General features: G+C 47.3%; 2 protein-coding genes across 6 annotated transcripts; one reads left to right on the forward strand and one right to left on the reverse strand.

Moving 5' to 3' along the window:
* The first annotated feature begins 362 nt into the window (after positions 1–362).
* Positions 363–9,196, forward strand: arpc4 (actin related protein 2/3 complex, subunit 4). 3 transcript variants are annotated; one of them, XR_008414829.1, is made up of 8 exons: positions 363–425; positions 1,875–1,993; positions 2,066–2,177; positions 2,246–2,341; positions 2,455–2,625; positions 2,779–2,906; positions 3,516–7,574; positions 7,945–9,194. XR_008414829.1 is itself a non-coding variant. In XM_053867760.1 (6 exons), exons 1-6 carry the CDS (start codon positions 423–425, stop codon positions 2,782–2,784), a joined length of 507 nt encoding a protein of 168 aa, XP_053723735.1. In that variant the 5' UTR covers positions 364–422; the 3' UTR covers positions 2,785–3,328. The 3 variants fall into 3 exon arrangements, 1 of the variants encoding a protein (XP_053723735.1); XR_008414828.1 differs by having other exon boundaries at positions 3,516–9,196; XM_053867760.1 differs by lacking the exons at positions 3,516–7,574; positions 7,945–9,194 and having other exon boundaries at positions 364–425; positions 2,779–3,328.
* LOC128760371 (6-phosphofructo-2-kinase/fructose-2,6-bisphosphatase 4-like) lies at positions 3,870–15,331 on the reverse strand. 3 transcript variants are annotated; one of them, XM_053867759.1, is made up of 14 exons: positions 15,189–15,331; positions 9,829–9,945; positions 9,651–9,747; positions 9,036–9,102; positions 8,897–8,971; positions 8,767–8,823; positions 8,560–8,681; positions 8,282–8,489; positions 7,357–7,503; positions 7,182–7,286; positions 6,992–7,121; positions 6,695–6,757; positions 5,541–5,605; positions 3,870–4,371 (listed from the first exon to the last, which is right to left on the reverse strand). In XM_053867759.1, the coding sequence occupies exons 1-14, from the start codon at positions 15,229–15,231 to the stop codon at positions 4,312–4,314; spliced, it is 1,356 nt and encodes a 451-aa protein (XP_053723734.1). In that variant the 5' UTR covers positions 15,232–15,331; the 3' UTR covers positions 3,870–4,311. The 3 variants fall into 3 exon arrangements, with proteins under 3 accessions (XP_053723734.1, XP_053723732.1, XP_053723733.1); XM_053867757.1 differs by lacking the exon at positions 15,189–15,331 and adding an exon at positions 10,828–11,005; XM_053867758.1 differs by lacking the exons at positions 3,870–4,371; positions 15,189–15,331 and adding exons at positions 4,388–5,386; positions 10,828–11,005.
* Between the last annotated feature and the right edge of the window lie 401 nt (positions 15,332–15,732).

Below are 15,732 nucleotides of genomic sequence, written 5' to 3' on the forward strand. Positions count from 1 at the left end.
CAGCAAACCCAGCGGTCACGTGGGGCTGGCAAGTCCCTACAGCTTCCACGTCCCTGAAACATTGTTCTGGCCACTGCGCGCAGACAGTTCAAGTGAAGTGCTATTGCTGACAACCTGCCTTGAGACAACACTGACTGCGCTTGTGTTTCACTGGACGATCGTGTTTCTGCAGCGTAAACAGTTCAGGGAGACGCCTGGATGTGACGTCATCACATTGAACGCCCCATTCGTTCGTTACTGGATGTAAATCCCAAATAGCACGTTCGATAAATTAAGAACCAACTGGTAAATGGTCGTTTCGTACTAATAAAAGACGCGAAAGTCGACAGAATCCGCTGGTTGACCCAAAACAACTTCCGGTAGGTGAGGCGGAAGTGTCTCCAACAACTTCCGCTTTGTAGCCGCCTCCTGCAGACAGAGAAATGGTAAGACGACTGCACCCTTCCGTCTTCAACCTAACCTGTTTGCATTAAAATCCACCCACGAACCGAGACAAACAACCGTTCTTATTTCTATCTCCGTGGTGGTACGGTTTAAAAACGATTTTATCCTCGTGTTGCTGTCACTCGAGTCTGACAGTTAGCTCGCATGCTAACTGCAGGTAGCTGCCCCTCTGTCTCCCAGTGTTCTCCTGGTGTACCTGAGAGTCTCTCGTTGTTTCATGGCCACTCAGTAGACCGTCGTTGTCATAGTCGCACATTATGGTTCAAACTCTCGGCAAGAAATTGCGTTAAATCGACGGAACACGGTAACAGCTGTCATCCGTCCACGTCACTCGACTTGACAGCAAATAACAAACAGCTCGTTCAAATGTGCTTTGCGCCTATTGATGTCTATTGGAGATACAACATTTTATGTCGATAAAAGCTGCTCAAACTTCTTAATAGAACAGGGAACCGATTATATGAACTATGTATATCATTACTTCCCATGTCAGTGGCTGTTTTTGCTATGTATTCTCCTTGAGTGCATCATACACAGTGGAACCTCGGTTCTTGACCACAATCGTGATTTGTTCGAAATCTGAATCGATTTTTCCCATTACAATGAATGGAAAAAGAGATAATGCGAGCCTTAAAATAGTCTTTTGTAGGAGTGAATGTCGAGTGTCTGCTGCAGGTGGCTGTTCCTCTATGTGTGTGGCCGCTGCATGTGGGAGGGGTTGCCGAGTGAGTGAGGTCTCTCCAGAAGTGAAGAGGTGCCCGGTGCGTGTCCAGCTCTGAATGTGCGCTTCTGTGCAGTTTGGCTGTGACAAAGTCATAAACCAAGTCACGCTCTGTCCCAGACTGGCCTCATCCCTGTCCCAGCTCCAGCCCACAACAGGACATCAAACCCTGGAGTGAGCGCTCCAGCACCTCCCCTGTGACACTCTACCACGGTCCAGTGTGGAGACAGGGAAGGTTTTACACCTCAATATGAAGAAGAAACAGTCAGTAAACGGAGCTAACGGGACACGTCTGCATACAGAGGCTGCGTTATACACAATAACAAAGCGCCTCGTGGGTCAGCTGATCGGTCCGCGCACGTTATGGTTTTTCTGGCTTTTTTCAAGGGGCGTTCGTGTTCTGGATTTGTATTCGAAATCCAAAGCAAAAAAAATCTCGAAATTTTTGTTTGAACTCTGATTTGTTCGAAGTCCGGGACGTTAGAAAACCGAGGTACTACTGTATTATCTTCAGTTATTGAGGTTATAAATCCTTTTTTAAAGAACGATACTGATTCAGTTTTGGATAATACTCTCTCAACTTGTCTGCCGAGCGTTTTAAAGTGTTGTACTAATGTAGATCAGAAAATATTAGCAATATTACTCACGACGTGAGGACTTGAAATCCCTGTTGTAACTATGCGAACCTTGGCTCTGGTCGAACCCTCAGACGGCGACTCTGCGTCCGTATCTCAATGCCGTGCGAGCGACTCTGCAGGCTGCTCTCTGCCTGGAAAACTTCTCCTCTCAGGTGGTGGAGCGCCACAATAAACCTGAGGTGGAAGTGAGGTATGGCCACTGTTTCCTCGCTGTCTCAGTTACTCCAGGCTGAGTGTCTTTTTTCCCCCCTTCCACTTCCAGGAGCAGTAAGGAGCTGCTCCTTCAGCCGGTCGTCGTCAGCCGCAACGACAAGGAGAAGGTTCTGATCGAAGGCTCCATCAACTCAGTCAGAGTCAGCATCGCTGTCAAGCAGGTCAGTGGAGCGGGGCGAGTTCGCCTGAACACCCGACGGTGTTGACTCTTGCTTACGTCCACACACAGGCGGATGAGATCGAGAAGATTCTGTGCCACAAGTTCATGCGCTTCATGATGATGAGAGCAGAAAACTTCTTCATCCTGAGGAGGAAACCTGTGGAGGTACCACCCACGGACTCTGATCACTCAGTCTCTTGTGTCATGTATTGGTGAATTGGTGAATTGGTAAAACTTTATATTTTTATAAAGTTTTATAGCCGCTTGTTCCTCCCCAGGGCTACGACATCAGTTTCCTCATCACGAACTTCCACACGGAGCAGATGTACAAGCACAAACTTGTGGATTTCGTCATCCACTTCATGGAGGAGATCGACAAGGAGATTAGCGAAATGAAGCTGTCAGTCAACGCCAGAGCTCGGATCGTGGCAGAGGAGTTCCTGAAAAACGTGAGTTCCCATGGCAGCCGACCTCCAGCCGGGATGGTTGAGTCTGTTCCAACAGCAGTAGGTGGAAGCAGCTGTGATGTCCTCTGCGACAGGCTCAGACACATGTTCCTGGCGCTACGTTCACATCTCCTCACGCTGCTTTTGTTCCCGCAGTTCTGAGCCAGTCAAGAACCTGGAGAATATTCCGACTCCGGACCGGGACGTCTCTGCTGACGACGCCCGGCGGAGCGGCAAACATGATTGGACCAGAAGCGGACTCCCGTCCGTGTGCTGCAACAACGGTGAGGGCTGGGTGAGAGGGTCGGCTACGCTGGGCTCACTCGGGGTCGACACGACCGGCTGCTCATGACTAAACACACTGTACCATCCGACCTACGACCGGGCAACACAGTACACACTCCAAAATATAAATCCCAACGGTGGGATTATTGTCATTACTTTTTCACATGGTGCGTTGATGTGGCTTTTGTGCGTTTGTATCCAACTCTGATGGGAGGTTTTGTTGAGAATATATATATATATACATATATGTAATATAAATAAGTAAAGTGCACGTCATTTGAACGCTGCTGACTTCTGCCCTGACAGAAGCCCATGAGGCAATCATCGTGCACATTTTAATATTTTAGATCCGACTCCTCTGTAGATTAAAGTGATGTCAGATTATATGTTTAATAAATGCTGGAAAGTAACGTCACTGTCTGTCTGTCTGTCATCAGTAAGCTACAGTTGAGATGCACTTTCAGTGGCCAGTGATGGGCTGGTGCGGCTTCATGAAGTCATTTTTTCAGTGGCCACCAGATGGCGCTATCTGCTCTACAATCACTCGATTTGAACAACCAGTTCGGTGGAACCTCACCTCATTTCTAACACCCCCCCTCCCTCCCCAGCTCTGACAATGAGGACACTGTTTCATGAAGCCTCATGAACACATCACCACCGTTGGCTGTGAAGTGTAAAACCACGGCTCTCTCCTACTTCAGTCCAGCTCATGATCTTCTGTGTGGCTGTGGGGACCAGGTCTTGGAAACACACCTCCTTAGGTCGGTCCACACAAGTTTAAGCTTCGATTTGAGGGATACAACTTAAACAAAACAGGGTGATCATAACTGAACTTAGTTTTGGTTTAGGGTGAAATGTGTGTGTGTTTGATCTTCTCGCGTGATGCGACATTGTTCATATTCAATTCTATTTCCTCACGACAATGTAACACTGTTGCTGCAGATAGTTTGAGGCGCGAGACACTGGATAACCTGATTTATTGACACTTGTCAAAGGCAACTTTACAACGTCAGGACAAGTTACCTCACAAAGTTACATGACACCTTGTCATCAAGTCACAACAGACACCAGGAAGCAGAAAAGCCGATGGAGCTGGTCAACTGTTCCACCCCTTCGACTTTGGAAGTCAGTATTTTCAAAAAAGTTTTCTTTCCTCCCCAAGTAACCAGATGTGTACAGACGAAACGCTCAAAAAATAAATACCCAACAAACATATTTTCATGAAATTCACAGGTGAGTAAGGGAACGTTTGTACACGAGAGCGCAGGATAAAAAAATATGTTGATTTCCTTTTAAGCTGGAACTAGGATGGGAAAACAGTACATTCACATGGAAGCGCACGAAGACAAAAGTGCTTTGCAGTTAAGTGAGTTGACAGTGAGATTGTCCAGACAGGAAGTGACATCAGAAGTGGTCCGGCACCGTCTGCAGGGCGTCTTCAGTGCTGCGCTGGACGTGCACGTTCTGGAACCAAAGCAGAGAGAAGGAAGCTCAGAAGCGGCCGTTTTCAGGCAAAACCTTCATCCGAGCTGCAATGAGAGCTTTGACTGTCAGAGGAAGGTGTGTGTTCCGGTCCCTCTGATAAAAGAGAGATTCAAGGACAGTGTAAGTGTCTGACAACAATCTCCTGACAAATATTTGAGACCCACGCCACTCTCATTAGAAATGGAGTTTACCGACCAATAAAGGAAGGTTTATTTTAGCTCGCTGGTTAAATTTGGGTCCTCGAGCAGGTGCATATTAAACTGGCGTGAAGAACAAAGGAAGGTTCTTGAGTCTCAAGGCGCAAAGCTACTGGCGACTGAATGGATGATGTAGTTCCCTCAATAGGGTCCTGGCTAGCTGGGAGAGAGGCGGCGGACACCCTGGTCAGGACCAGCACTCACCGCCAGAATTTTTCAAAAGTCATCATGTCACTGGCACTATGGGGCCGTAACATTACGACCACTTGTCAAAACTGCAGTACTTGAATGGAACCTGCAGGGGTCAGTGTCCAGTGAAGGAAGTCAGGTCCATGTTTGCATGACACTGACCACTGCCGTGGGAGACTGCAGCACTGAGAAGGCGGAGCTTCACCGCGACTCGAGCTCATCGTGCAACAGAGAGTCGGCACGGGCTATAAATAACATAGGTTCTCAAAGAACAGTTTCTTGGGAGACTTGGGTTCGGTAGAGTTTTATTGCCGTCTTCAGCTGCACGTTCAGCTGTTCTTCATGTAAACAATCAGCGAGGTCACTTTGGTTTGCAATACAAATGGAAAACTTCACATCTACACCATTGTACAACACGACATCTATTTCACTCGACACACTCCTGAGAACATGGGTCTTCACTTCCTGACTCACTGAAACTTTAGAGACTTGTTACTGTCACGTGTTACTGTCACGTGTTCCCGTCACTCCGTCCTGGGAATGACAGAAAAAGAGCTGGGTGGACAGAAAGTGGCGGCACATTTCTCAGCCGGTCACCTCTCCTCTGACTGAAAGACAAAATGAGGTGGGTGGTCATGGAGCCTGCAGGGGGAGAGATGGAGGAGGGGGCGGGGTCACAGAGGGCCCCCTTGACTGGCGGGACATTTGACAACGCCGACTGTGTCTGACTGGTGTGAACACGTGTGCGACGGCGACACCTACCCCGGGTCTGTCCCTGTGGGTGTTGACTGCATCCACGCCCAGGTAGACCGACTCCACTTTGCAGCCTGAGACAAGACACATCACACACTGGTCAACGACTTCACAGCTCCAACATCTTCATGGGATTTAACCTCTGTCGTCATGGCATCTGTTTTTGCCTGGGTGCTTGTACAGCATCTGCTCACATGAGCTGAAACACCAGGGAGCAAGTGCTGCAGCCATGAGCCAACTCTCGGCTGCATTTTTGTGTTTCTCTCCTTAAATGTTCCGGCATGGATGTTCTCATTATGACATCACACTGTATAATGTGGTGCACCTGGAATTGTTGGCTGGAAAAAGCCCCTGTGATCGGTTCTGTTCGTGTCCTGAATGAAACCCTGAGGGGGGCTGATGTCCTCACTGGACGCCCTGAATGTCCCATGCTCAGTGCCTGTACCACGCCCCACCCGCGGCATCATCACACTGGCCTCCATGAAAGGAGTGTTTCCGCCCTTTTGTAGCCGTAGCACGGCCGCCATCTTTGTTTACTGGCAGGTCACCACACTCGCCGCATGGCAAATAGTTTAACAGGGATGAAAATTCAGGTGGTTCTATTTGTTTAATGACGAGGCAAGGCTTCATATGAGTGTGAATGTGTGAGAGTTTAGACAACAGACGCGCAGCTGATACAACTGTTGCTTATCTTGTGTGACTAGATGAAAGAAGATGAACAAAACTGGCTTGTGGTAAGGTAAAGAACCATGATAAAAATGTGTGTTTTCTTCTTATTGAATCAGGGTCAGCTGAGTGAAACAGCTGCCCAGGAGACTCCTGCATCTGAAAGTGTGGCAGCAGCTTCATCTCCGTTTACCATTATTGTTTTGTGCTTGTTTTTTTCACAAAGCAAGTTGTTAAGTTAGTTGTTGACATGGCCTGTCGGGGGGCGGGGCTTCGGACATCCCGTTTCAAAGTCCTAGCTGGAAGTGTAAAACAAGCCAGGCATCTATTGAGAGTCACTGGAGGGAAAGTTTTAGCTTCTGAAAGAAGCAACAGTCAGAGGCCTCAGAAGTGACGTCTTGTTTCAGGACACCTTTCTCCACATGCTGTTCTGTTGGTTGGCATGAAGTCCTGCTGAAGTGTCTGTGGCACATCACCAGAGGGCGGTCTGAACTCACCGTACGCCAGCGGCGTCAGCTTCAACACGGTGTGCAGCGGGCACTTGAGATAAGGCAACTCATCTGGGGAGGCAGCAGAGCAGATGTTTTCAGATGAGCTTGAGCGCACAAATGCTAACATCATTCACTTGTATCATAACAAGCAACAACAACAATCATTTATCCACACCACACATGATAGAAGAATCCTCTGCAGCTACACAGCTTCAGACGCAACACCCCGGAACACGTGTCTGTGACCCTCATGTTTGTCCGGAGGCCCTCACCGGGTTTTCATCACCGTGCAGTGTTTCTCACCCGCGGTCTTGTCGAGGAAGTAGGCGAGGAGGCAGCGCATCACAGCCTGGTGACACACCACCAGAACGTTCTCTTGTCTCTCCAGCTCCATGATGACCGGCTCCAGTCTCTGCACCAGGTCTTCGTAGGACTGGAAAACAGGCACAGTCACACACAACTGCAGCAGACCTTCACCAGGTGCAAGTCCCACCTCTCCTTTGGGGTATCGGTATCTGTACTTGTCTTGGTCTCGCAGGGCGAACTCCAGAGGGTAGTGCTCCTGGATCTCCTCGTACATCATCTCCTCACACACGCCCTTGGTGAGGAGCAGAGAGAGGCCTTCAGCACGGACAGAACCTGAGAGGAGATCAAGTGTTGCCACTCACGGCGTCTATTTCGTTGAGAGCCTTCCACTGCTCGTACGGCACTCCCAGGCACTCGGCCGTCTGGATGGTTCGCTGCATCTGGCTGGTCCACACCTTCAGGTCCTTGATGTTCTGGTCCTGGATGTACATCCTCAGGCATTTGGCGTACTGACGGAAGTCATGAATGAAACACTTCCTTTAGCACCACAACACACAAGTCACCGAAATGCTAACTCCAGGTGAAGTTAAAAAAAAAAAAGTTATTTTTATTTGGAATGCTGAAGAAAAGATGCAATGTCAATCCCTCAACAGTAACTGTCTATATTCAGAACAAATATTGTACAATAGCGCTGCCCCCCCTCCCCCACCCACCAGGGCAGTGTGACTGTGTGGCTAACTGCAGCCTTAAAACTGGATACAAAAGTGAACTTTGGATGTTGAGTTTTGGTCATAGCCATGACAAGTTTACTGAGCACACAGGCAATAAACTACATGCTGCAGGCTGCACAGAGAAAAACGTTAATTTATCAGAGTTTGCATGCAGTAAGCAGCTCACTCAGAGCTCTGTGGACATTTTTAAAATCCCTGACGCACGCTTGTTGTTCACAGGCCATCTGGGGCTCTTTACGCAACAGCTAGTGCTACAGTTGGACTCTTTCAACCTGGCAACCCAACAGAGCTGTAGGGGCTTTGGGAATCATCCACTTCACCTGGACTTCACCTGTCTGGTTGAACTTTTTAACTCATCGACTGGGGCACGTGTGATGCCAGACCTCAGGGTCAGCCACAGAAGCTTGCAAATAATGATATAAAAAAAGTAGGATACAAATAATAATAAATAAAATCGAACGAAAAATAGAGAGAGTTAGACGATGTGGCTTATTAATATGGATGCAACAATGACGTGACATCACTAAGAAAATGGCTGCGGGTCCCACCGACGCACCTCTTTGCCCCGTGCCGAGAGCCCGGCGTCGCCACCGATGCGGCCCTTGATGTTCAGGTCACTTTCACCGTGGCGCGACAGGTAGATGGAGCGGGGGGTGATGTGGATGTTCATCAGGTAGTACACGATGCGACTCTGGATGTGGTCCAGCACCCTGTTGACCAGGTAACGGCGCCCCACGTCCATGATCTTGATGTAGGACAGGTCTCTGAACAGCAGAAACAGCAGAGGATGAGTCCAGTAGGCGGGAGGCGCTCAGCAGTTGAGTGGTGCTTCACCTGTCCAGGACTTCATCCAGAGGCTGGTAGGACGACTCGTAACACTTGATTCTCTTCATGAAGTCTTCAATGGCCTCATCTGTGTTGCAGTGGATGTAGTCAGGGCTGCCCAACTTCACTTGCTGACGTGCAGAAGAAAAGAAAAAAAAAAGATTAGTCTACTAAAGTCATTTATTTGGCTTCAAATGACGTGAAGGAGAAACGTACAACAATGTTCTGCGCGATGACATCTGGGTCCTCGCACACCGACTCCACGAAAAACACCTAGATCGGTGAAAAACAGCTGATGAAGTCAGCGGCCGAGGCCTTTCATTAAGTCCCGTCTCCACTCCCAGACCTTGAAGCCATTTTGTTCCGCAAACTTGACGATGGTTCCTCTTCGTTCTCGTGTGGTATTTGTGGCATCAAAGACCTAAGAACAACAGCACTTGGCTCACGTGTGTTTATTGATCAGACCATCCCAACTTCAAACTCACCGCCACCTGTCCTCCTTCCACACTCAGGTACTGCCGAACGTCGTTCAGAGCCGCGGTGGCACAGTGACTGCGGAGGGTGGACAGTGTTTGTTCGTCAGTCACGTTCTTCAGTTTGGCAAAAACATCAACCGTCTGGTTATGACATCACAGGCACGTGACTCTCTCTGAACAGCCGTGATGAACCGTCAAACATCGGAAGAAAGCTTTTCCTAATTTGAGCATAAGATCATGAACTACTGAACCACAAACTTCACACTCATTCTAATAATTTCATTCACTTGAGACTCCTATGTTCAGGCCTGACCACACCACTGCACTATAGATTCCGATCGGGCAACATTCTCCAACAACTCATGAAGAGAGTGAGCAACACACTGGTCTAAAGAGTTGAGAAAATGATGAAATGAACTTTGGAAGCAAATTATAAACACCACGTGGGGACAGACACGCAGTGAAATGAAGAGATGACCAGCTAAAAAACATAGTGTATAGTGGCATCCAAGTGATTCATTTATTTCTACTCATAATCTATGAACTGACAATTGATACTGACCATTCAAATCTTTCAGTACAACTTCCAAGAAGTGGCCTTGAAAATCTTGAAAAAAGACTCACCGTCGGATCTTGAGGCCTTCTTCATTGTCTGGACGGAAAAACTCAAAGGACTTGTAGATCTTCACACACTCGCGGCGATACTGGCCCACGTTGAATTCTGCCAGATGGAGAGAAATGCAAAACAACTGCGGCACTTCAGAAGAGTTGGAATTTCAGCGGCGGAGGTGATGTGGCTCACCTTTGGTCGGAACACCGATCCAGTTCAAGTAGCGGGTCAGCTTCTTTGAGATGTAGGTCTTTCCTCGGGCAGGAAGCCCCACGGTCACGATGAGGGTCGGACAGTTGGTTGTACAGACTGTGAAGGAGGAAAAGGCATAAAACATGACTGACTCAACTCACCTACTCAATATGACTCAATGCAAACATAATGGTTTAGAAAAGACTTGGTTGTCTTTTCAACAAAGGCCTTTAAAAAATTGTTGTTCTACGTCAACACCACAAATACAGTTTTTTTTATGCGGACACTGGTAGTCACTTCAGCTGACACCGAGAGAGAGGGCTTAAATGCTCGGCGAACAGTGGGCAGTGCAGGACTGGACTTCAACATCTCACGTCCCGCAACTATAACATTTCCTCGACGTTTCATTTCAACGTTGAAATGAAACGACTAAATCACTAGTGGCTGTTTTACACAACTTGATAAGACTCAAGATACAAAAATAAATAAATAATAACATCGACATTTAATATCGCCATAATACAAAATAGCAACGAATCAACTCAAGGACAATATCAACATGACACTGACTCCATAAGTTACAGTGAAGACTTCTCGTCTCTTCTTCTCTTCCGAGCAGACTGTCCGATTGAAGAAGCTCGACACAATCCTACCGGAGGACACCTTAAAATGACGCACCCACATATTTAGGGTGAAGAACCGGCAAGTACTTGGTATTCCTAAAGCAGCGCCGGCTTGTTTTGGAACAGCAGCTCTAAGCTTGACTCAGCAAAACGCAGGACCAGGGGTGCAGCGCACTGGGTCCAAAACACCGCTCACGTGACCCACCCCAGACGCGCGGTAATAATCGGTGGCCAATTCACTGCACAATTCAACTCAGACGGACGCAGCGCGAACGAGACCGCGAGCCGAAGCAGACAGCCAACGCGCCACTGCGGGTTGAAAGCGGCGGCGACGTGGAATGGGGAGACGGGTCCCCGCATCCCTGCAGCACCTCACCGCGTCGCTGCACGATGTGGCCGTTCTTGCACGGCGTCCAGATCTTCCGCAGCGGGTTCTGGGTCAGCTCCCGGGGACAGGACTCCAGCAGGCACTCCTCATGGTCCAACATGGTGCTCGGGTCTCCGTGTGGAGGTGGTCTCCAGCGCTCACGGTTTTGTCCAGGATGCGGGGGGGTGTCACACGATCAGCTGAGACGCAGCAGCTTCTCTTCACCGTAACTACTGGATAGAGTGCGCAACCAGAGAGCCGCGCACAAACACGCCTCAGTGTTGACTTGGTGTAGGTGACGTATTAAAAAAGACTCGTGCATTATAGAGCAATTGCTGTAACACTGATATCCACCGTCCTTCGCAAATGCACACTGCCTATAATATAGTGAATATTGTTGTCACTATCTTCGTGCAAAACAATCTTTTCACTGAAATCCGTCCTCGTGTTTTACGAATATTCTCGTGTGCTCACTGCAGCACTGACTCCGCCACAGGACACTAAAACCCTCAAAATAGTCCAGTAGACTACCGTAATCACAGCGCAGTGCGCAGGAGAAAAGGACAGCATAATAAGCGCTCACATGCAGAGCACATGGGCAGTGAGTGCAACAAGCTGCTCAGCCAATCAGAGAGGAGACAGACGATGACGCAGCCAATAGTAGGAGAGGACTCAAGATGTGACAGACGTGCTGCGACGCAAACAAAAAGGAAGCAGGAAACCTGGGGGTGTCTTTTGATGAGTCTCACGGGACCTGAGAGGCAGATGTTTATTTCACCTGACTGTCATTCGCTCATCCAGAAAACAACACAAGAAATTACAGATGACACAATAATTCAATTGTAAACATTATTCCCCATAATAATAACAAGCAACCAAACACATCAACTATCTACAATACACTGTCTTACAGCAAATACAACAAAACTGTCATTTGCACCTTTGGATCAATACAGTAAATCTATCTATGCCTCTATCAAATACAATATAATGACGTTTGGGAGTGTGTGCAGTGGGTTTCAGTGCGAATCGGTGTTGGGGTTTATGCCACACATGGAGATAATTCATCATTAACAATCGTTTAAACTGATGAAATAAAGGCTAACAAAACAATGATCCGCACGCCGCTGATACATTTTCCCAACATAACAGACTCACCAAAACATTTGTGAATAAATATCCCCAACACAGTCATTGGCGTATTGACCAGAGATTCCATTTAAAGTTAGAGGCATGACACAAATGAATTGCATCACATATTCTCACCAGGGCTGGGACTCATTTGATGGCAGAATTATCTGTATTAAGTTGAATCCAACATCACGGTGAAAACTCTCGGTTGTTTCACGTGCACAGACCAGTTTTCATGATCGATCATATGTCATTTAGCCTCCTTCATCATGGATATTTTGGTTATGAAATCACATTGTATAGTGAAATGCACCCGAATAGATGTACTGAAAAATGTTTTCTATGAAAGATAAATATTGAAATGATTTCCCTGTGACAAATGAATCGATGCCTACCTTAATTCTTACACAAGCAAAAGCCATTTTCCTCCATTTTCTGAAAACTCACCACATGCAACTTGCAATTGCAACACCAGGTGTCGCTTTGGTTCCAATTTTAGCTCAATCTACTTGGTGACTTCTGCCGTCAGTCTACAGGCTACACTGCAGAGCCAGAGGTCAGGGCTGTCCCCACAACAGTCAACATGTCAGCAGGACTAATCCCATCATCGCAACACCTTGGAGGTTGAGCTCTACATAAACTCAATAGTCCCAACACCTGCCAGCAGGTGTCTATATTTAACATGGCTATTAAAATGTTAATGAGTGCAAATATCATCTAGTTCTGCGGCACATGTTCCCTTTGGTTGGTTAAAGCAGAGAGGGCAACAAAGGCTCAGCAGTCACTTGTCAGACCAGAACAAGTGGCTCATTTCCACAAGTATATACCTGTCAGTCAGAGCTAAAAGCTGAGACATCTCTAGAAAACACTCTGGCCTCAAAGCTCCAGACTGATGTCTCACAGATACTAAACAGCAGAATAAGATTCTGGGGATTTGATGATTTGTATTTTAAACACAAATCCCATTTGTCAATGCTCACTTCTTAAGCACGTGTGAAAACAGATGCAATGCCACAGGTGCATGAAAGTATAACAGTTGGATGTGGTGTAAAAGATACGCCTAAACACAGGGTCTGAGACTAAGCTTCAGAACTGTGGACATGTTTGACCTTCCTTCCAGAGCTCACATCAGACTCTGATTCCTGATGTCTTAAACCTAAACAACAGAGAGAGAACTGATGCTCTTTTAGAACTCACTATCGGTTATGATTTCCTGTGATTTAAAAATAAAATAAATTGTAGAAGAGTCACCATATCTAATCTCAATATACAAAACAACAATTGACATATTTAGGATAAAATGCCATTGACCATGTAGCGGAGGCTTTATGTCACAAAGTGAAAACTTTGTGTGTGATCCTGTGGCTAAAAATGAGATCTGCATTACTGAACAAATCCAGCGTCTAAACTCTGATAGGCCAAGTGAGTAAGAAAGCCAATGATTTTTGCACCCCCTGATGAGATAAACAGTCAACCACTGACTCTCATGAATAAGAATCTATGCTATAACACTGAGAGGGAACATGGAGTACTGAGAGGAAACTTGCATTTCATTGCCATGTCATGGTGTCCTTCCAAAGCAAAACAGCAATGAATCCACGTTGTGAGCTGTCCAAACAGTAACAGGGACTCGTGGTAAACAGTGCACCTAGCAACATATGTCAGTTCTTTGCAACATAGAAATGTAATGCTAACAACGTAAACAGGATGAAGACACAAAACACCATTGTCATGTACAATGACTTCTTCATCAATCCACCGTTCCCTATGGCTGCTTCTATTTCGATCTTATGTTGCTAAACTGGACAAAAATATAGCAACAAAATCTTCCAGTTACATCACAGCAACTGAACTGAGTGTTATATTTTAGGAAGAAAAATAACAGACAAAAAAAAAACAAACTCAATTTCTGCATGGATATGAACACACCAGCTCACAATGATACACACAGGCTGCAGTTCCGCCTGGAGCCTATAATGAGATTCACAGTGAGCGGGTGAACTTTCCCCCAGATAGAGAGCAGACACAGAAGGGAGGGCGGTGCAGCCAGAGAGAAAATGAGCATGAGCCAAAATGTACTGTGTTGTTATTGGGTCAGGGATTGTGAAGAAGCCAAACCTGACGACGATCCAACGGGTGTTTTAACACATGAAAATGGTGTTCCTGCAAAAACACTGGCGTCCTCTTCCATAAACAGAAGCAGGACATGCAGATAAAAATACACCCCTGCTTCCGCTAATCGTGCTGCAGTAAGATATGTGTATGCAGAGGGTGAAATGAGGATAACTCCACCAGGGATTGACAACACAGCTAATGGCCAAGCCCTTTAATATCACCTACAATATTATCCCAGGCTGCAGGCATTTCAATCAGAGCCCACATTCACGACAACACAAGAGTCTTTCAGACCAAATATGCTCAGTATTCACTCCTGATGGCAAACAGGTTGAGGACTGGTAAACTCGTCTGTTCTTTTGTCTGTGAATCACTGGATCACATCCGCTGCGTCGTTTTATACAAGACATTGAACACACAGAGCAGACTTTAAGTGGCAGCCGAAGAGAAAACAGGCCAGTGTGCTGCAGAAGCAGAGACACACAGATGTTGTCAGAGCTCTGACATGAGAGGATCACCTGCTGTAGCAGGATTTTGGATCCTCAGCAACTCTGCAATCTCCAGTCCATCTGCTCCACGTCCTACTGACTGAACACATGACGCACATGGATCAGGCTAAAAGTGACGTTTGCAAAAGAAAATCATGAGAGAGATTTCAAGCTAGTGAGCAATGTAAATATCTTGTGCATCAAACAGCGCCTGGCTTTGTCAACCCAACACAACTTTGACTGGCCACTGTAGCTGAATTCGTCGGAATGACGTGGTAGTTTCTTGGTGAGGCACAAGCATCTACAATGCCTTCGTTGTGTTCAAGCTCTCAATGATGTTGCAGCTAAACGCTCTCGTTTGACCCTCTCGTTTTAACGTCTGCAACCAGCGGCACAGCTGTCAACACAGCCACAAACACACAGCAGTAACCACCGCTCAAGCGGACAGTTTCACCAGGGACACAACAAACCCACAGTGTCGCAGTCAGCGTCCCGCCTCTGCTCGCTGGACGAGAGCATGTCGACGTGACACGGGCTTGTTTACTTCAGCAGCACTGCTAGCTCCGCCGCCGCGGCTGCTCCGCACAACTGTGCAACTGCCACAGAAACATGCACGGCAGAGTGTCAGCGGCCCACCTGTCCGGTCCCGGGTGTTCCTCGGCCGACAGGAGCCCCTCATGGTCCAGGTTCAGGGTTGTTCCAGGGCTGAGACGGTGACAGCAGCAGCAGCAGCAGCACCACCAGCGCCAATGAATGGAGAGGCACGCGCGCCGCACACGCGGCCCCGCGCAGCAGCTCGCGCGCTCTGTTGTCGCGCGGACGCGCACTTCCGCCTTTTCCTGGGGCGACACTTATGCGTTTGATTTCGCGATATTAAGATGCAAGTCTTAAATAGGAGTCATCCATACGTCTTCACTAACACTTCCGTTCACTTGTGAGACCCAAGATTGGTCCCCTCAACTGCTGTTTACATCCTGAGAACGTGATGCACATGTCACCTCTGAAAAGAGTTCACAGTACTTTCAAATGTCACTTTGGCACTTCCAGCTTTTTAAGATCCTAAACGATCTGAGGTCCATTTAGGTCAAATCACAGGATCTTATCTTGTGTCGCACCCTTCATATTGAGTCCAAATATAATTGATTTTTTTTTTAAACCATGTGCTGTTGTCCATCTTCAA

The sequence above is a fragment of the Synchiropus splendidus genome, chromosome 6, assembly GCF_027744825.2.
Source record: "Synchiropus splendidus isolate RoL2022-P1 chromosome 6, RoL_Sspl_1.0, whole genome shotgun sequence".
In the NCBI taxonomy this organism is placed as follows: Eukaryota; Metazoa; Chordata; class Actinopteri; order Syngnathiformes; family Callionymidae; genus Synchiropus; species Synchiropus splendidus.